The sequence below is a fragment of the Talpa occidentalis genome, unplaced genomic scaffold (genome assembly GCF_014898055.3).
Source record: "Talpa occidentalis isolate TD23 unplaced genomic scaffold, MPIMG_talOcc4v2.1 talOcc4.3, whole genome shotgun sequence".
Lineage (NCBI taxonomy): Eukaryota > Metazoa > Chordata > Mammalia > Eulipotyphla > Talpidae > Talpa > Talpa occidentalis.
In genome coordinates, this window is record NW_023603184.1 from 40390927 (window position 1) to 40412885 (window position 21959).

The 21959-nt window shown below is 48.6% G+C and overlaps 1 protein-coding gene across 1 annotated transcript in view; it reads right to left on the reverse strand.

Annotated features, from left to right (window-relative positions):
• Nucleotides 1–1185: 1185 nt before the first annotated feature.
• The window catches only part of MAP6 (microtubule associated protein 6), a 70363-nt gene continuing 49589 nt past the window's right edge, over nt 1186–21959 (reverse strand). The window contains exons 2-4 of the mRNA XM_037522983.2: nt 19593–19806; nt 17452–17648; nt 1186–2318 (exon numbers count right to left, since the gene is read on the reverse strand). Coding sequence (XP_037378880.1) covers nt 1334–2318; nt 17452–17648; nt 19593–19806 — 1396 coding nt within the window. The 3' untranslated portion in view covers nt 1186–1333. The remainder of the gene's footprint in view (nt 2319–17451; nt 17649–19592; nt 19807–21959) is intronic.

A 21959-nucleotide genomic window follows, 5' to 3' on the forward strand; every position in this document is an offset into this window, starting at 1 on the left:
GCCCTTGGCCCCGCCCTCGTGCAAACTAGGCTCCTTTCATTCGAGGACTTCTGGAAGGGTCCGGAGCACACTCCTAGTGCCCTTTCTACCCCGGCCCCGCTTGCCTGATCTGTGGCTTTCCTGACTGCTCCACCAGGTGTCCTCTCTTCATGGCCCTCTCAAAGCCAAGCCTTTACTTGTCCCAGAGTCCCCTCCCATGCCGCATTTTATTATCCTAAGACAGGGACTTTTCACCCTAGTGATTCCAATGTCCAGCACTGAACATGACACAAAGTGAGTGCTGAGGAAAAGTCTGGGAAAACTAACAAATGTTTCCATGTAAATTAATAGTAATAGCATTTCCAGATTCAAAAAGAACCTATCAAATCATATCAAATAGGAACATGGTACTTTCGAATTGTGGGGGAGATCTGTATGCATTGGTGTTTAGCCCCCTGGTTCAGTCTTTGGCTGAACACGTGGAGTTCTGGAAGGGCAGAATGCCTGGTCAGGGCCGGAACAATGCTCCATACCTTCCCCTGTGCCTTACCCTGTACATCTCTTCCACCATCCCTTATCAGATCCTTTTAAGACAAACCAGTAAGCATTAGTGTTCCCCAAAGTTCTGTGACTCATTCTAACAAATTATCTGAACCCAAGGATAAGATAGGACTGTGGAAACCCCAATTTATAGCCAATTGGCCAGCCGTTCTGGACTTTCAGCCGACCTCTGAAGTTGGGGAGACAGTCTCATGGGACTGCTCTTTTAATCTATAGGATCTGCTGCTTCTCCAGGCAGATAGCGTCAGAGCCAACTTACGTCATAGGACACCTAGCTGGTGTCACAGAATTGCCTGGTGTGTGAAGCGCACACATCTTGCCAGAAGTGAAGTGTGATAAGCGTGAGTGTAAAGGAGAAGTGGGAATTTTTTCTTTACGTGACCCCTGCCTCGTCCTATCTCACAGCCTCACTCTGGGTCTTGTCCTCCATCTCCTGGCCTCTTCTGTCTCCTCCCATGTGATATCAGCAACTCACAGGCGCTGGAGATCTCTCAGACTTCTCTGGCCCAGGTGGGTGAGTGCAAGTCCTTCATGCCCACTTGGGAATGTGCATTGCATGCACACAGACATACACACCACACAGGTGCATTTGTGTACACACACACACACACACACACACACACACTCAAAAGGAGGCAGAGGGAGACATTGCTGAGCCAGAGGGACCAGTTTTATTAGATGCCAGCAAGACTATACGGTACATGTTTCATGCAAATTAAATATGTGTCTTCACTGCCCCGGGAGGGGGCACTTTCACTGCCGGCTCCTTTCTCGGCATGTCAAGGGGAGAGCATCAAGGGGAAGCCTCAATATATTCTGCTTGGGGGGCAGTTGGGATCATGACTGGGGGTGAGGGTGAGACCGTAGGCAGCTGAGGACCCTTGGGACCTTGAGTCTTCAGAGGTTCGGGGACCACAGGACCTTCGTCCTTTGCTGCTGGTGGCACCAGAGGATCATGGCCTTTCACAGGCACCGGGATTACGGGAACTTGATTCCTCGGAGGCTCTGGGGCCACAGGGCCTTGATTCCTCGGAGGTTCTGGGACCATGGGACTTTGATGTTTGACTAGTGCTGGGATCACAGGGCCTTCATTCTTTATAGCAGCCTTTAGATGCTCTGGGGCTTCACCTTGACTCTCCACAGGCTCAGTGAGCACAGGGCCTTCATTCTTCACAGGCGCGATGATCATGGCCCTTTGGTCCTTCAGAGGCCCTGGGACCGAGGGGTCCTTGATGGATGCTGGGAGCACAGGACCGTGGTCCTTCAGAGGCCCTGGGACCAAGGGGTCCTTGACGGATGCTGGGAACACAGGACCGTGGTCCTTCAGAGGCCCTGGGACCGAGGGGTCCTTGACAGATGCTGGGAGCACAGGACTGTGGTCCTTCAGAGGCCCTGGTACAGTGGAAACTTGATCCTTAATTCTTGCTGGAACTGTAGGGCTTTGATTCTTTGGAGGCACTGGGGCCAAGGAACCGTGGTCCTTGACTGGTGCTGAGATCACAGAACCTTCATTCTTTAAAGGCGCAGGGGCCACATGCTCTTGATCTTTAACTGGTGCTGGGATCACAGGCCCTAGATCCTTCAGAGGCCCTGGGACCATCGGAGCTTGATCCTTCAGAGGCCCTGGGATCGAGGGGCCTTGATCCTTTGGAGGCTCTTGGCTCACAGGACCTTGATCTTTCAGAGGCCCAAGACCCACAGGCCCTTGATCCTTGTCTGGCTCTGTGGTTATAAGACCTTGATTCTTACTTGAATCCTTGGTGGGTTCCACCTGGCTCCTGCAGAGGAGAGAGAGGTGGTCATTGTGAGGGCCAGGACTCAGACAGGGATAGGGCAGGGCACAGATTGCCTGAGAAGTCTCAGTCTAGTGGACCCTGGGCAGGGCAGCTCTGATGGAGAGCTGGGAGGAGAATCTGGTTTCTATATCCTCCGTACAGAACGCAGGGTGCAGGGGGAGGGCAGTCATTCAATGTGCTTGCCAATTGATTATAACTTGCACGTGGCACAGAGGGTGGCACGCAGGTGACAATAGCAGTATTGGACTCAGGGTCCTCCAGCAGGCACCCCGCAGTCTGTCCATCCCACACTCCACCCAGGCCCCTGTTCCTTTGGGATGGCTGGGCCCATCCACTCAGGTGACCCTGTAGGCCAGAGAGCTCTTTCGTTGTCCTCATGGACTCCAAGCTTGCCCGGTCCTCTCGTTAAGGGGACGGGTCGGGGTCTATGACAGGCTAAGAAAGAAGGAGCGGGAGCAAGGAAAGTGTTTCGTCACTGACATAGTTTAGAACAGCCAGCGCACGGATAACAAAAAGTAGACAGGCTCTTAATTGCTCTTATTATTGCTTTAAATTTCCCTAAAGACAATGCACCCGTTGCTGTCTGCTCCACCACCACTGACCCCACCTGTGGTAGATGGCTGGCTGGACTCCCCATTTAAGCAGTGAAGAGGCCTCGTTCCCCTCACTCTACCCCACTCTGGCTCCTCTGCACCCCCTGGGCCCTGGCCCTTGCTTATTCCAAAGCTTCCAGGCTGATTTCTCTGCAGCCAAGAGACCAAGCCTCTCACCAGAGTCCTCAGGGGCTGCTCCGCCTGCCTTACTCTGGACATCGGCCCATCCCTTGGCCCAGCCACATAGTGGGGAGCAGGTGACGTCGCTGACACCCAAGGCAAACACTGCTGAAGTCAGACTGGCTCAGCCTTAGTTAGAATGCACACTTCTTCCTCAAGTGTCAGGCTGAAAGTCACTACTCCAGAGTGGCCGCTTGGCCCGTGTAACGGGCCTCTGCACACATACAGCACATACCACCTTCCTTTTCAAAGCTCGTTTCAGCCACGCAGCAACCCAGCAAGCCTGGGAAGCAGGCAGGCATGTCATCCCTATGGTCTGTCTGCTCCCAGGGCCTATGCTGTTTCCCATAGTGCCTGGCACAGAGTAGGTGCTCACTGCAGGGGAATTATTACCCTTTTATACTTTGTGGCCAATCAAGTCTTTAAGCACAAGATCACTTCAGCATTTAAACAATTCCTATCAGCTTTTAGGCTATGCTTATTAAAGCTGGACCAATAAGATCTCAATTTGTAGTACTTTCTTAGCTCATTATGGTTTAATCTCTGTGGGTTTCTAGTTTGTCATCTATTCATTGTGTATAATGACATTTACTTAGACATGAATGCAGATTAGACATCATGTACACAGAGCACCTCATGCCATTTTACAACTACAATTTTTTTTTCTATTTACTTAAAAGTAAATTTATACACTCTTGGGCTATTTTTATTCTGAAATGTCATCCTGATCCAGAAACTTTTTGCTTTATTTAGCACCTTAGCTACTAGGGGACTGACATCTCTCAGCAGAGGCACACACCATCATCCTGTCCCTCCTGTTGTCTCTGATGTCACAGAGGTCAGAGAGGGTCTGGGTGGCTCCCTGGCCCAGGGTGACACAGAGCACAGCTGCTCTTTCCAAATGATCACAGCTGGCTACCGTCAGTAGGATCTCAGTGTTTATAGACAGAGCCAAGCGAAGCCACTAGAAGCATGCACAATCCAAGGGTGGTATTAAAATATCTCTAATACTTGGGGACTGGCCAGAGCAGAAAAATAAAAGTTAATTAGGAATCGATTCAAGCAGGAGACTGATTAGGTGAATCTTGTCAGGTCATGAGTGACCTGGGTTGGGTTGTCTTAAAGGGGTGAGGAGGTTAAGGCAGGGGACAAAAGAAGTGACCAGGGCTTCACTTAATCTCAGGATCTTGGGTTGCAAAACCTCCCCTATTGACAGGACAGGGATTCAGCATCTCCTGCTGACGCAGAGATTAAAAAGAAGGCCAGCCCTACAGCATGGGTGGCAAAATAGATTCCCTTGGATGTTTCCTTGGGGCTCCCAAGCCAGCCCCCCAATTTCTGTTTCATAAGCACTATCAACCAGCTGTGAGCTAACCCCAAACTGGCTTGAATATATAATACTTTATTGCTTGGGTTAGTAAACTTGTGTCCTTCATGAGTAAGTGTCTTTAATCCGGGGAAAGTTTAGAATTAAGATCCAAAACATTACCTTTTTAGATATTAAATTTAGGAAAAATCTGTGAGGCTTTAGTACTGTTTAAAATAATCTTGCATATTAGAATATCTAGCAAATTAGTATTGTGATTCCAACATAAAATGTGTAATGGAATCATTAATTTAGACATAATTGGAAGATACAAGACAGTTTTATAAAATTTGTAAACAATGATGGAACTTTTATGACAACCCAATAGTCATCATACTTTTAAGCTTATTTTATTTATAATCTAAGTTTAACTATTTAGGGGAATTAAGTTATAAAACTGCCCTATCAAAGAGACTATTACATTTTACTAGATTTCAAAATTTGTCACTTTTATAAATTAAGCATTCATTTTTAAGATCAAAATAGACTTGGCTGGTTTTCCTATGAACACACCACGCTTAAGGGCAACATAAAATTCTCACTGACACTCACTGGGCATCCTTTGGCTCCACAGTGCCCTGCCAGTCTCCCATCTATGAAATGTCCTCACGCCCAGTAAGGCTGGCAGAGGCTGCCCTTCAGTGCCCTCTGTGTGGATGAGACAAAGCCATGCCCCAGGGTGGAAGCCAAACACACAGTGAGTGCAGGTGGGCTGATTCATTCTGGCTCAGCCCACAGGCCCGCGGTCTTTGGGTGCTCATCCAAATCTGGTGCCCTGAGCCAGCTAAGCCAGCTGAGCCAGCTGCAGAACATCTCAAGACAGCTTGGGACACAGACCCTTTCTATCCCCCAGCCTGTGTACCCTCTCAGGAACCAGAATAACCCTCTGGACTTTGCTTCGGTACTGCTCTTGCCTGCAAGATCTTGGGATCTCGACTACAACAGACTAGTTTCTCCACCTGTAAAATGGGGATAACAATATGAACGTCAGGGACTTTTACAACAGAGGATCATATGATCCTATTAGGCAGGGATCTGAAATCATTTTTCTTGGTATTTGTAGGGTGCTCGGGTGCCTCACCTGAATAAGTGCACTACTAAGTGCAAACTGTTGTAACAGTTAACTAAACACACACACGCTCAGCTCCCTGCCAGCAGTCCCGGAGGAAGGCAGGGGTGGTGGCACCTGCCTGCAGCCTCACCCTCCTTGCACTGTGGGGGTCACCCAATGCATTGTATACATTCCTAACATTTTGTTTCTTTTCCTGCTTCCTGGATTGTCCTCTTTTACCCACTTTACCCTGTCCGTCCTTAAAGGCTCAGCTCAGATCCCACTCTCACAAGGACCTCTGGATATGTCTCTTCACCATTTTATAGTCTCTCTCCCCACATGGATAGGTACCCCAGTCACATCTAGGGTTTCCCCCAATATACCCTGAGCTCCCTGGAGGCAGGGGCCATCTTCCTCCCCTGCAGCCCCAATGCCTGGCATAGAACCTGGAAGCAAGAAGTTTAAGCAGGAGGACTTACAAATGATTCCCGTTAAAACCTGGTTCATTATTTACCCCTTGGCCTCCTGGCCCCAGTGAGAAGCCCCACATCAGGCCTTGCTCCTCTCTCCCGCAAACCCTTCACGCAATCGACCAAGAATCATACTTCAGCTCCTCATATTTACCGCTGGACTGTTCCACCTCCCTGCACCGGCCGTGCCATCACCGCTGTGACAGCCCCCTGACTCGCACGCCCTATTCCTCCTTCAGCCATTCTTCAGACAGAAACCAGGAGGCGCTTTCAAAACAGCAAATCCCTTCCTTGTTCACAGCTCTTAGTGGCTTCTCCTTGCCCTGAAATGAAAACTGTTACCTGGCAGAGCAGGTTGCTCCACAGCCTGCCTGGCTCTATGTGCCCTGCCACCCAGGACGCCTGATCCTCAGTGTGCCCTGCTCCTTTCCATTTAGGGCTTTTGCACATGCTGTTGTCTCTTCCTAGACTTTCTCTTGCTCCCTCTTCCTCTGGTTGATCCTTATCCTCCATCTCTCAGCACTGGAGCATTTTCCCAGGGATGCCGGCCCTGAACCTGCAGAAATAACTGGGTCCCCTGCTCTAGGCTCTCCTGGTCCCTGGCACCCTCTCAGACCCTTCTCCTTCTCAGAGGTATTTGTGCCTTCTTTGAGGTTAATGTTTCCCCTACTAGGTTGAAGTCTTCAGAGTCTAGGGACCATGGCAGCTTTACACCTCATCGCATCCTCTGCACCTAAAACAGTGCCTGGTCCAGGCCAGGTCCTGCCCGCACACCTGGTGAGTGTGTGACTAAATGAATAAGTGAGAACCTCTTCTGTGCCAGGTTCCTATTTGCAAGATTTAATATTGAGGGTACACCCGACATCCTGAACCCTGGACGCTTTGTTTTCTGTCCTTCCTATTTCCATGGAGAGAGGTGATACCTCCCAGGCACACACTGACTTTGGATCCAAGTTTTATCAGAGTCTGGAGGCAGGATTATTCAGCCCCGCCTGAGGCGGTCTGGAAAAAGGACTTCATTCCCTCCTGCTGATTCCTGCCCTCAAACATAATTCTAATCCCATCATCTGCCCTTGCAGGTTTTCCTCCCCAGACTATCTCCTGCTGTGCCATCAAAGTAACCAGAGCTGGGCCGTTGCTCTTAGTCTGGGCCCTTGGAGCCTCTGTCTCCACAGGTTGGCACAGCCCTGAGGAAGAAAGAGATTCCTATCTCCTGAGCAATCACCACGGGCCAGGCTTGGTGCTCAGCGTTTCCGCACAGAACTCTTTCCAGATGGAAAGAGCAGTCTGCTGGAGGAGAAAGGCCACGGACTGGGGTGGAGGCCAGTAGAGCAGGGTTCAAATGCTGACCCCGCTCCATTCCAGTCATGGGGTGTCATCATGTTCATGCCAGTCTCCCAGTCTCAGTTTCTCTATCTATAAAATGAGGATTGTCTTCCAGGGAGAATTGTTATCGTGAACACTCACAGTATAACCTCCGAAGTACAGGTGATGTTAGTAAATGTTAGTTCCACAGAGGGACTTGGTGATTTAGTCCAAGTCTGTTACCCTATTGAGGGAGATCCGCCGCAGAGTGGACAAGCAGCTGTGCCAGGCCTCCCGACACGGAGCCAAGGCAGGCAGGAGAGACGGGGAGGGGAGGCAGGTAGTAGACAGGGTGGTCTCATGGCTTTGTCCTCCTTTCTGCCCGCGTGGGCCCTGTAAGACGCCCACGGCTCCCAGACACAACGTCTCCCAACAGTTATGGGAACCAGCTCTGGGGAGGTGCCAAGGAAGCCAGCTTTGAAAGGCCCTTGGCTCTCAGGAAGAATCTGCAGGAGACAGGGCGTTCTCAAAACAAGAACTGTCGCTCACATCTCCCGCCCCCACAGCCGCAGTGGGAGCCTCTATTTTAGCAGTCATCGTGGTGTTGGATGACTCGCTGCCTCCCTGCTAGTCCGCGGGCTGTGTTCCGTTCCCCACTTTATCACCAGTATCTAGTGTCTGGCTCATGGCAGCACCTGGCAGAGCGGCAAGTGGTATTGCAGGTGAGATCCAAGCAGACACACAGCCTATTTCCTGGTGTCTGTGCCTCTACTGATAGAGCCTCAGCTGCTTCAGCTTTCTCTCAGGCACATCTGCGCTGCCCCCAAATACCACCTCCTCCCCTCACGGGCCTAGCAGCCACTGAAGATTCAGACCCAAGGTCACTTCCCTAGTGGAATCACCTCTGACCTGGGGATAGTCCTCTTCCTTAGTTCCCAAAGCAGCTCCCCAAACCCTCCCCACCCAGCCCAGCCCTTGGGCCCTCGAAGCAGCCCCTACAACCTGAGTAGAAACTATTTTGAAGCTGCCTCTCTAGTCTGGCTCTTTGAGGGTAGGGACCACATGTTTCATCTCTCCTCCCCGTGCCCCCTCTCTCCTTCCTTCCACAGACATACAACAAACCTATGCTCCAGGCCACTAAAGTGCAGAGAACCAGAGAGCCCTCGTGAGGGGGCAGCACATAGCAGGAGACCTCCATCCTACATGAGAAATTCCCAAAATAATTTGCACAAGATCCAATTCCAACCACCATGTTTATGGGACACACACACATTTTCCTATTTTTAACTGCCTTAGCACCTTTTTTGTCCTCCCACACTGTGACCTCTCCATGGCTTCTGAGAGGACTTCATACACACGCACAATGTGGCACACTGCATTCTCACAGCAGCCCTATCTGCCAGGTGGACAGGGCTCACCCAAACCCTCGTTTTCCCAGAGTTGGAAATGTGGCTCAGATGGGACTAAGTTGACTAAGGTCCCACAGTCAGTTTGTGGCTATGTCAGGACCATAACCCAGGATGGCAGAATTTCTGTCATGCTCTTTCCTGCCTATGACAACATCCCTCACGAGTGTGACTTCTACCATAGAGATAGCAAATTTGTCTGCAGATGTCTGAACTGGATCAGCCTAGAGATGACTCCAACTGACTGACTTCTGCAGGTCCCAACCTCTGAGCTCCCCAAAGCAGCTCATGAGAGTGTTGCCCCTCTGGGCACCAGGTCCCCAACAACCAGCCCCGCCCTCTTTGGCCCCTCTTGAATCTACTACACAAGGGCCCCTAGGTTACCTCCTGGCAGTCAACAGACTCTGGCAAAGAAGATAGTCCCAGAAAGCAGCCACATCCTGCTCTAAGAGTGCCCACCTGCCCCCACCCAGAAGCCCTACCTGTCGGGCTGCCTATGGGTCTACCAGCCCGGGTCACACAGAGGCCTCCCAGATGTGACTCGTCAGCATAGGAGCAGCTAGGACCCAGCTAGGGAAAATGTTGCCACCACAAGGCTTAATTCTGGCCTAGAGATGGGGGAAAGGGAGTAATAACTATGCTGATAAAACTCAGCCTCCGTGACCTTCACCTAGCTCATTTCAGAGCAAAAAGAGTGCTTAGAGTCGCCTAGATTTGAGAGCAAGGAAGGGCTGGAATGGAGATGCTGCTATTTCAGCAGGAGGCACATCTTCCTACCACAGGAATCCTAGAGATGGTCCCAGGTACTGGAGAAAGAATGGGTCTCCTCACCCAAACCTGACTTCAAATACTGGCTCTTACAAGTTGTGTGACTTAATATTTAATGACTGAGTCTTCATTTCTTTATCTGTAAATGGGGATGATACCTACATATTCTTTAGCACTATCGTGAGGATTAAATGACAAGTGTGTGAAGACCAAATATTCACTCCTTCCCCTGGGCTATGCCAAGTCTGCATTTTACGAAAGTGGAAGCACAGGTTCATGGTTTTTCTCCACTGTTCTGGGTTCCTCTAAGCAGATGTGTTCTCTGAGGTTCAGGTAAATGGCTGTGCTAGGTGGCTAGCTGGTTATGTTTGCGATGTTGTTGAATTTTTCTTTTTGCTACTAAGTACCTTTTCTGGATACTAACTGGTATGAAGGACATAGATTCCCAGTTGGATTCTATTTTAAAAAGCATCCTTTGTTGTTTTAACACCAAGAAGGCAACGTCAAGGGCATAGCTGTCTGTCTCCGTGGGCTTCCAGGAATCTGATGATCCTGCTAATGACCACTTGAATGTCATAAAGTGCTGGACTAAGGTCACCAGACAGGGATGGTTCAATTCCTGTCTAGCTCTGAGCTCCTGGGAACAATCATTCCTCTCCTCCTCCCCACCCCATCTAAAGCAAAGGATGGGATCTTGAGCAATTAATCAAAATTGGTTTCATCTGCTCAGAGGAGATGAGTGAAAACGAGTGTGTGACTGCAAGAATGGAATCCTCACCAGGGAAGGCTGGGGAGAGCAGGGGAGGGGGAGGAGAGGGCTGCGGGAGCAGGGGGGTGGCAGAGGAAGTGGCTTTACCACACGTAGTTCCAACTACCACACTGTTTGGGACCAAGGGTGGTAAGTAAGGGGGAAGTGGCAGTCAGCAAAATTATCCATAAAACTCACGATCACCAGTGTGCTCCACTGCACTTTACAAAGGACTTCCCTTGCATCCTCGGTGGCCCCTCAGGATAGTCCTGTGATTTAGAAATAGGAATCCCCAGCTATCAGAACTTCTTCCAACCTACTCTCCCCAACTGTGGAACCAAACAGATTTGAATAACAACTTATCCCTTGTTGATCTAACACCTCCTGAATTTGGGAACCAAATAAGATTTGGACAGTGATGGATACTTGTGTCACTGCTATCTCTTTGAGGCTCAAAGAAATTCAGACTCAGCCAAGGTCACACAGCTAGTAAATGGTAGTGCTGGAATTTAGAACCAGGTCTGCTGGCTTGGGACAGCTGAGCCCCCTTCCTATGACGAGCCCTTGGCAGGATGCCTCTCCACTCTTGTGGGTTAGGAGCTCTGCACCGTTAAGGGGGTGGGCTTAGCCAGCCTCTTAAGATGACTCTGTTATGGAGTCTATGATTTTTTGAAGTCAAAACTCTTAAAGAAATGTGGCTCAAAACTCTTAAGGAAATGTAGCGAGCTGAGCTGGTGCCAAGGCTGGCCATTATGAAAGCAGCCGTTGACTGCCCTGTGCTCTGCTGTTCCTGTGGGCTCTCTCTAAGCCACCCCTTCATGTGAACAGCGCTAGTTGTCAGGCAGAATAAAGCCTTGTGGCGACACCGTGGTGAATGTGGAGGCAGATGGTGAATACAGACATTCATTCGCTCACTCATTACTCATTTAACATACAATTCAGAAGCCATTCTCTGTGGTAGGCAGTGGGCCAGGAGCTAGGGCTACAGAGATGAACAGAGAAGGGCCTGACCCTCGTCCTTGGGGGGCACAGTCGCTGGGCGGGGACACACGCATGAGTGGATGACAGTACATGTGGTGAGTTCCATGAGGAAGACACACAGGGAGCATCTTACCCAGCCTGGGAGGTGCGGGGAAGTTTTCCTGGAGCTGTCCCCTGAGCGGAGTCTTGAAGGATGAGTTAGCCAGGTGGAGAAGCAGGAGAAGGGCAATCTGAGTAGGTGGGGCAGCGTGGGTAAAGGCATGTGGTGAGAAGCAGCATGGTGCACTGAGGGGACAATAAGCTTCTGTAGGCCTGGAGGAGCCCACGGATGGTTTAAAGCAGGGTGCAACAGATTTGCATATTCTAAAGGTCCCTCTGGTGGTTTAAACCAGTAGCAGTGGTTTAACTTTATCTCAGCGCCCCCGAAGCTCAAGCTCGCCTGCCCACATAAGATATCTGGGTTGAGACAGTTAACAGTGGTTGAGGCCACTTTTATGAAGACAAAGGACAGAAATGTAAGCTTAGTTCCACTTTGAAATAAAATGCACAAAATGGCTGTCTTTGACCCAATGCCTCAGGTAAGGGACACAAGTTTGATCTTGGTACTTCCAGTCCCAAGTGTATTTCTTATAAGTAAACAATTTGTTGGATTATTATATATTTGATACCCATGCATTTCAGTCACCCAGTCAGTCAATTTAGTACTCAAATGAGAAAACCTGTATATTTGGTTGAGACAGTTGGTTAATTCAGTCAGATGACCAGATGACTGAGCCAGTTGTGTGTGAAGACCTGATCAGCTTATTTCCCCTTTGTCTCTGGGCCCCAATATTTAAAGAGGATACTTCAGAAAAGCCTGCTGGAGGGCCTGCAATAGCCGAACCAGACTGTGGCACTGTGAGGTGTGGGTTAAGAATGGGTTAAGGTGTGGGCACTGTGAGGTGTGGGTGTGATTCTAGTTACGAGTACAACTTGTCTGAAACTGTTCACTTGGGCTGCCCAGGATCTGCTCTCTCGGGCAAAGGAGAGAAACAGGTCATGCTGTGGAGCTCCCTGCTTCCTTCTTTCAGAGACAGGCTGAGCTAGCAGGTGCCCCTCCTTGCTGAGTTCTCCTGCCTGTTACCTGGCCACACACTTGCTCTAGAGCATGAGGAAGGGTCAATGGAACAGCACAGAAATGCTTTGTAAGCAGTATGTGTAAAATGATACAACATAATCTTTAGGTTTGTGGGCCAGGTAATTCAACAGCTGGGATTCCTTCAAAGTGATCTTCTCAAAGTGTTTGCCTCAGTCAACTTCATGTATTGTCGGAGATCGCTCACAGTGACGCTGATGGCGGACGCAGGCCCTTCACGTACTGCAAGGGAAGGAGGAAATGACCTGTGCTTTGTGTAGCCTGTGGGTCCCCTAGAGCCATCAGTCCATTTCATCCTCACTGCTCTCCTTTGAGGCAGCAGGTATTAATGTCTCCGTTTTCGGAGGAGGACACACGGAGGTTAGTGAACACAGGGCTGCCAAGCCAGCACTGATTTCCATTCTCGAACCTCGTGACTTGTCCGAGTGCACTGCTCTGGTAACCAGGAGCCATGGGACAAAGAACAGAACATGTCATGATGTTAATTCTGTTCTGATGGGAATTCTAGACTGGCCCAGCTGCTAGGAAGGTCTACACGTCAAGTGGCAGCGACATGGCAGAGGTTTGGCTCACAAGCCTGCGTCTGCAAGTGGAGAGGGTTGGGCCCACTCGTTTGAAATGGATCTCACCTTCTCTCAGGTTGTTCTCAGTGTCCTCATATGTGTGTTTTTCTGTGTGTCTTTTTCTAGCTCTGCCTCTATTTCTACCTTTCTGCTTTTTCCTATCTTTCTACCTTTCTCAATTGTTGGTTTTGATCAAAACAAACTTTAAGTGATCTGAACAGTATACTTTTTTTTATCAGTTTATTTAATTTACTGAACAGTATTTTGTGTTTTCTGCCTTATACAAAAACAGGCAGATGTGCAGAATGTTTTCTACTCATCTGGAAGACAAATATATTGTGATTTTTCTTATATATGACATTTGATTGATTCTGACCACTGCTCCCCCCAAAGCCCAGAAATTTGGGACCAGCAATAGAATAAAAGTCCCAGCCAAGAGCTCCGAGCCCAGAGTAAGAGAGGGCCTGCGCTTGTTACCCGACGTGGGGCTGAGGCAAGAAGCATGATGGTAGGGAGCATGCACAGGAGGGGGTGCAATCTGGTACATGGAATGGAGACCCCAGTCAGCGGCCGCCCACTCACGTGGCACAGGACTTCTCATGACAGTTCTGCCACTCTCCACCCTTGGCCTTGACCCTTCCCAAGTGAACTGCTCCCCTGGGACCTGAGCTCACCTGGTGTTGCGCTCACTATGCCTTTGCTCACGCAGCAACCTCTGTCTGGCATGCCTTGGTCATGGGGTCATCACCTACCTATCCACTGACGTCCTCCCTGCTCCATGGAACCAGCTAGTATGGATTCCTCCTTCGTGCCGCATTGTGACCAGAGGCGGGATTTCTGTCATCCTGGCTTCCCTAGTGCTTACACAATGCCTAGCACATAGTAGGTATTTATTCAACATATGTTGGAAAAAGGAAGAGGAACCCCATACAAAAGAATCTTTTGTGTCTCACTTTAGCAGAAGGATCAGAATAGGCAAACCTGTCCCTAGCTGTGACATTTCTATCCTGTTTACTCACCTGCCTGTGGGCCTGCCCCTGCGTACCCACTCCCCACCACCTCTCCAAAGGTCCCTCTGCCAGGAAGCCTTTGGGTCCCCACCTGGTAGGAAGAAACCTGTCCTTCGTCTGTGCTCCCAGCTACCTATTCTGTTCTACCTTATCTGGGCCTCTCTTGTGACGGAGTCTACGCGCCCATGATAAGCACACACAAGGCCATCACCCAGATAACCCCCACAGTGAGCCAGACGCTGGAGGGTGGAGCCTCATGACTAGATTCAATAAGTAAAGGCATCTCTGCATCCTTTGGGAGGAGAAAAAGCCAGAACCGTTGTTCTGCAGGTTGACAGGGCAGGTGGAGAGGCAGAGGTCAACCTCCAGGGAAGCGAGGCAGCGCTGGCACGGGCGGTCACTCATCCCCAGCAACATGGGATCAAAACGTTACACTACCTTGTTGGCCAGTGGATCTCCCGGTCCATCTTCTCCTTCCCCAACACTTAGCTCTGACTGCTTGCAATTAGTATCTGAGAGGCAATCTAAAAGAGTGAAGCTGCATTATGGAGAACCCCCGGCAACCACTCAAATGGCAAAAGTTGGTCCCTTCACTTACTCAGCGGGGCCTTACCAAGGAAATAAGATCAAGAAAGTGTTGTTCGTCTTTAGCATTTATTTATAATTGGAAAAACTGTTTGTTTGTTTGTTTGTTTCTGAGCAAGCACAGACCACAAGCACGTCACAATCAATTGGCTATACATGAATATTTTTGTCATTGTCTTACTAACAGCAGAAATGAAATAGCACCAAGAGAGGTGTGCGCTACACGTTACATAGACAATCTGCGGTATGCAACAAAATCCAGGCCACAAAGTGATTATTAGACACTTCCTGTCTGCCTTGGAGAGGCAAAGGTAAAACAGACTGAATGCGAGCACCGGCAGTTGACAGAAAGCTTTGGGGAGCTAATGCACTGCTTTGGGATTATTTTTGCAGGCAAGTGAAGCAGACAGTGGGAAAGCTTCAGTCCTGGCCCTCTGGCCAGGGCAGTGTACAAAAATGGGTAGAGCAGGCATTAGAAGCTTGGTACCTTCAGAAAGGCAAAACCAAAACACTGCTTGTGAAACTGCAATCAGTTTCAATCAGTTGTCTGGGATACGGAGTGAGACTGGCTGAGTTTTATTTGTAAACAGTAGAAATCAAAGGAAGTTTCTTGCCAGTGAAGGGACACATTCAAGAGTCAAAGTGAACTACAAATAGGGTCTTCTTGGTTGGGGGCTGTTAAAAGGACGGGGACACTAAGGAGCCAAAAAAGCTTTCATATAGGTCAGCTACAGTCCCAGGTGGATCAGGTAGGAGACAGCAAGGTGAGCAGGGCTGGCGCTGCAAGGTGAGAAGGAAACTACAATTTGGGCAACACAAACAGGATGGACTCCCAGGTACCAGCTGTGTTTCTGTGGAGACAGATTTCTTTACACTGCCCATCATGTCTAGCACTGAGTCTGGCCTGCAGGCATTCAATGAATGGAATGAATGCTTTCCTGCATGTTGTAAGCTTTCATTTACTTGATCCTCAAAAAAGGTATGTCTTGTCTATGGAAAAATCCAAATGGTGGCTACCCTCAGCATGTCTGACTGATGCCGGGATCTGGACAGAAGAAACATACACAGGCAACTTCTCTGGAAGAAGTTTCCATCACTTTGAGAGAGTTCTCTGGTTCATGTTAAGATTCACTAACAAACAGCTGGAACCGGTACAGAGGTCTACTCTAGTCACTTCCAGACAGACATTCCAAATTTGTGATTCATAAACACTGAAATCACTAACGTTTTCTACCTTCAGTGCTTCTCTTTCCTCACAGTCCCAGACCCTGAGACAGAAAGGAAGATGGCAGCAGGCTGGCTGAGCACCATGATTCTACCATTCCTCTTCTCTTCAGAAACACAGCCCGCATCTGCACACTGAATTCATTTGCAAAATACTTCTCAATCAGCCCCATGGTGACAAACAAAATGGTAGAATGGAAGACTGCAGCTTCAATGGCCAGAACACAAGAGAGCTCACTGAGGGTTTGTTTCCTCCAAACTGGAAGGACCCACAGGGGCTTCCACGGCAAGGAACACTGGAAGCTTCACGCTGCGCCATTTTCATACAGAAGAACAGTAAGCCTGAGCAGAGGCTCGGCGTCATGAAACTGCCCAGTCATTTCAGGATGCCGGCAACAGTAAGGACTTTATAGACATAAGAAATAAAGCATACTGAGTGATATACATGTCACAAGGCTTTATATTTGCAATTGTAACTTTTCTGTAGCTATGTTGGGTTCCCTCACTAGCACTGGGGGACTTTTCACAACAACTCTCTGACTAATGCCTACAGCACAACTCTAGCACAGCTAAGGGGGCACCTGCCACCACTGGGGCCTGGCGACACAACACGTGACATATAAACATCGAGAGCTTTTATTCATGAATGAGGTCAAAAGTCCTTGCTAATCACGAGCAGGGAACTCTCCTAGTCTTGAGCTAAGTCACAAGGCGTCTCCCATAACCTGAAGCTGGGCATCCTCTGTTCTTCCCGAGGAACAGAGCAAGGGCAGCTCAGGAAGGGAGAGCAAACACCACCACACCTGCCAACTACCTCTACATCCCACCTCACGTTCCTCAGAAGCAAGAAAGTCACATTCTAAATGCACTATCCCTACACCTTGAGCTTTCTTCCTCAGTCACCTGGAACCAGCTGCTCTGCAAAGTGGGCAGCACTGGTTAGGCAGTCTGTGGAGGGAAATCAGAGGAACACGATTCCCTCATTTTTGTCATCTTCCTATGACGTCTAGAATGTACTTACAATGCCTAGCCTTTTTACCCTGACCTAGTTTTAGTCATCAGTGGCATATCTATTACTTGATACACACTTTAAAGTCCACAGACAGAAATCTAAATGCAGTCACACGCTTCTAACAGAAGATTCTGTGAAAAAGTTACTTAACCTTGACAACTCATTTTATTGACGTTAAGGCTGAGGTTTTTTGTTTTTGTTTTTGTTTTTTAAATATTCCCACAATTCCCAGGTTGAGCTTCCAGAGCACATGATAACTCTCTGAATTTGGAAAAGAACACATTTGCCTCAAGTTCAAAACTGACCACTGACACAGACTATGGGGAAGATAGGAGGACACCCTAAGGTATTACCAAGCACGGCCAGAACATTCTCGCAGCCACTGGGAGTGCCCTGCGCCCTGAGGCCTGCGGGGCAGCGTGCAGCCTCAGCTGCGCAGGAGGGCACGGCCAGTCAGCAACACTTCCTGGTGTTCCAGGGGCCCTGCAGAGTGAACATGGGGCCACGCTCGGCCAGGAGCGTCTCGATTCAAAGAGGGAGCATGCCACATAGTCTTTGAAGCCAGTTCCTGCATTAAAGGAAACCAAGCCAAAGAGCTCCTGGAACACTCAGGGCCAAGGCAGATGAGAAGCCTCTAATCAATTTTGTGGCCTTTTTGTTGGTCGGTTAAAAAGAAAAAAAGGAGAGAAGAAGAAAAGGAAAGTGCAGTGAAATTTACTCTTTCGCCTCAGCCAGTTTATTGTTCATCTCTTTACTTTGCTCCTTGTCGTCGGGTTGGGCGGCACTGGGGGCCTCTGCGCTCTTTTTCTTGGCGGCCCGGCCCGACACCACCTGTTTGTCTTTGGCCTTCCTTGGGGGCTTATGGCTCGCTGAGGTCTTTTTTGGTTTGGAACTCTGAACACTAGGTTTCTCCACCTGCATGAAGAGACAGACAGAGCGCAGATACAGAAACAGAAAAGGAGAGGGACGGGAGAGAGAATTTAAGGAGAAGACACGATTAATCAAAGGACAGCAGTAATGATAAAATGTGATGCCGAGGAGTGTGCAAAGTATTTTCGGTGAATACTTTATGTGGCTTCTCCTGTCTGAATGGCCCGGTCAGTCATTTTGGCTACACTCTGGCTGGCCACGTTGGCCCTCGCCTGACAGCTCTCACCCCTGGGCCACAGAGCAGGGGACTGTGCTACTATTTTGCAGTATCTGTTGCTCCTCCTTGTGGAAGATTTTATCTCATCACCCTGCTCAACTCAGGCAGGCCGAGTCCCAGTCCTTAGCCCGAGTCCCAGGCTGATGAGAGGCAAAGGCGCTGCAGCCCACGATGAACATCACCACAAGACGGGGACATTTGTTGTGTAGGACAGAGATTCTGGGGTGGCTGACTGCCTGGGCATAAGCGGCCTTTCCCTGTTTCTGTGTAGGGCGGTGAGCTCATAGTGAGAATTGTTGCCACAGAGAAGCCACCGAGGGCCCGGCGCCCTCATCTCAGTCAGGTCTTTGGCACTGCTTGCCCCTCCGTTCCTCCTCTCACTGACTCCCTCCTCCAGAACCACTGCTCAAGCCCTCTCCACTCTCCAGGCTCCCCTCTCCACCTCTGTCCCCTCACTCCCAGGAGCTGACCTTGCCTTCCCCTTCCCAAGGATTCTGGAGTCAAGGCATCAGCATCCTGTAGGCGCTCTCTCTGTGGATCGCCCACCCAGCTCTTCGTTGACTTTCCCGTCTTCCCTCCTCTCTCCCCTTGAATCTTTGTTTGTCTAAGGCCAACCCCCTGTCCTGGTCCCTCCTCAAGTGTGAAAGGTGCATAAGGGTCATGTTGGGCCCCACAGGCTAAGTCGTTCACTCACTGGGGTCCAGGGATTTCCAGTCCACTGACCTGTAAATAAGGTAACCAGCCACCCTCGTTTGCCCAGGACATAGGGCTTTCATTGAGCAAGGAACTTTCAATGGTACAACTGGAGGAGTCCAGGCAAACTGGGCTGGTTAGTTACCTTACTTGGACACCAGTCCAGAGCCAAATAGGACACTCCACTTGAGGTCATGACTTTATGAAAAAAGCAGAGAAAAGGCCCTTTAGACGCTGATTCTTTCAGCTATTGCAGATAGGAGAGCTGATATTTGCACAGTCCCTTTTGGTTTGACCTGATAAAATAAGCTATGGAATAAATGATTTCTGCCTCAGCAACTGTATCTTCAACATGTTTCTCTCTCTCACACTGGGATGCAAATGAGACAAAATAGTGTTATTATAGGACAATCTCTGAATCGACTGTAAGTTACTTAGAAATGTACATTATTTACAAACTGTTTATTATAGTAACAATTACTCGGAACCATCTTGTAGCTGATGTGACAGGTGTGTTGTGACAGACAAAGAGCTGCTGGTGGATGGTGTCGATCAATGAAAGAGCCAGCAACTTTCAGGGACTCAGGAAGTGCGGGAGAAGTGACCAGTGAATGGAGCTGCAGATGGGGCGGGGGCCAGGTGGAAGGCAAGAATGCCTCCAGTACTGGACCAGCACTTCAGGGGCAAAAACACAGCTATTTTAAGAGAAGGGGGTTTAGGGTTCAGGTGAGATTTTCTGTCACTTTTTTACTGGGTTTCTCAAAATCAAAAAAATGAATTCTCTGGAAATCTGCATATTAATCTTTCTTAATCATAGATTTTTTTTTACATTCCCTTTGAATTAACAAAGGTTTCTATCGCGAAAACCCTCGGTCTCAGTGTGCTGCAAACAAAAGGAAGAATTTTAAAGCAGCCCATGGGGGCCGGGCCAGAGTTGGCAGTAGCCACGCCCCCACGCTCTGCTGCTAACCTCTCCATTCCAGGCTGTGCTGATGGGCTCCCCACAAGATCAGTCTCACCTTCGGGGGTTCCTTGAAAGGTTCACTGTAGAGGCTGCGTATTCTTCTGCGATCGATGACCTTATTGTCAGCTGGTGTTGGCTTATTGGCCTCGCCCTTGAATTGGGCACTGTAGCTGGTCTCATGTGCCATCTTATCATCCGGAGGCCTGTACTGGGACCTGGCTTTTATTGCTTTCACAGGCTTGATATCCGTCCATGCTCTGAATTCATTCCTGTGAATCAAAGAAAGCATAAGGGATATGAAACATGGTATGCTTGGAACCAGTGCTCATCACACAGGCCCGCAAACACGGCTGCTCTCAATTAGTGCTTGTGGTGCTGAATGCAGTGAGGGTGAGGAGGGAACTTCACAGCCAAGGTGAGTTTTCCTTCCTGCTGAGTGAATCCAGGCTGTGGCAATAGCAGCAGCACCTTGGGGAAAGAACTCAGGCTCCCAGCTCCATAAGGTACAGTACAATCATGGAAATGGCGATTCTAAAATGTCTAAAATGATACTGAAAAACTCAATCCATTCAGTTCTGTATGGGTTCATCGTATATATGGTTGAAGTTGGCTGTGTGCAAGGTTAAAGAATTGGGAAACTTAAATGAGACAGTGTTAGGCAGACTCCAGGTGAATGCCAGTTCTCTCCCCCTTTGTCATGATGAAGAACTTTTGCTATTTACAATCCTTCAGGATAATTCCTCTCTTTGATAGTAATGGGCTTACTTCTTAGAATGCCAGAAATGTAACAATCTTAATCACTTTGGATGGAGATCAATATGAAATGTCTAAATGCGTGCAGCCCTTAAATAAGCAAAATGTACTGAGCACAACATGGATCTCACCGCTAGGACATGTGTTGGGATATGTAAGTGTAGGTGGGTTTTGGTGTGAGTGGCTCTTGGTCTGTGACCCCCATCTGCTGCCTTTTTTTTTTTTTTTTTTTGGTCAATGTGTCCTTTTTCTTGTTCACAGCAATCTCTCTCATGATTTATAATCTGCTAATTCTGATCTGTTATGGGGCTGGAGAGTAGATGGCCAACAATGTTCAAAACAGGGTAAAGTAAATGTAGCTGCTGCAGAAGGCTACAAGGGTCTGTGCTCTTCGCTAAGGAGTCAGATTAGCATAAGGCTCTTGAGGTCTTATCAGGTCTGTTCTCATTTGGGGCCACAAATTTGAGTCTGTGTTGTGAGGAAAGGAGGATTAATGCATGAATATCTGTGGAGTTCTGTTCTTCCAGTGTCCTCTTCTCCATCACTGATAAGTCCTCCTTCAAGATTCAGAGATGAATGCCAGAAAGGAGGTCACCGGGAGGCAGAAAGAGCTTAGACAGTGATGGGGACATGTGGGTTAGAGCCCCAGCACTGCCTCTAACTAGCTATTCATCAGACCCCTTCCTTCTCTGAGCCTTAGTTTCCTCATTGTCAAATGAAAGAATTACACGCATGCATTGTTTTATTGTGCTTCACAGAAACCATACATTCTATAAATGTTAGGTTTGTGGCCACTCTGTATCAGCTAAGTCTGTCAGCACAATTTTTCTAATAGTAGGCTCTCACTTTGTGTCTCTTGTGTCTCTGTGCCACATTTTGGTAATTCCTTCAATATTTCAAACATTTTCATTGTTATTATGTCTGTGACGGTGATCTGTGATCAGAGATCTTCCATGTTACTGATGTAATTATTTTGGAGTACCATGAACCACACCCCCATTTAAGACTGTGAATTTAGCTGATAGATGTGGCCACTCCACTGACCCGCCGTTCCCTGATCAGTCGACTCTGACCTGGCCCTCTCTATCCCTGAGACACAACAATACTAAAATTGGGCCAATGAATAACCCTACCATAGACTCTAAGTGTTCTAGTGAAAGAAGAGTCTCATGTTTCTTATTTTAAATAAAAAGCTAGAAATGACTAAGCTGAGTGAGGAAGGCAATTTGAGAGCTGAGATGGGCTGAAAGCTAGGCCTCTTGTGTCAGTCAGTCAAGTTGTGAATGCAAAGAAAAAGTTCTTGAAGAAAATTAGAAGTGCTACTCCAGTGAATACATGAATAAGAAAGGAAAACAGCCTTATCACTGACAGGGAGAAGGTTCCAGTGGTCTCGATAGAAGTTCAAATCAGCTATAACGTTCTCTTAAGCCAAAGCCTAATCCTGAGCAAGGCCCTAACACTCTTCAATTCTTTGAATGTTGAGAGAGATAAAGAAGCTGCAGGAGAGAAATGTGAAGCTAGCAGAGGTTGGCTCATGAGTTTTAAGGAAAGAAGCCATCTGCAGAACATAGAAGAAGTGTTATGTAGAAACTGCAGCAAGTTACCCAGAAGATCTAGCTAAGTGCACTGATGAAAGTGGCTACACTAGACAACACATTTCATTGTAGAC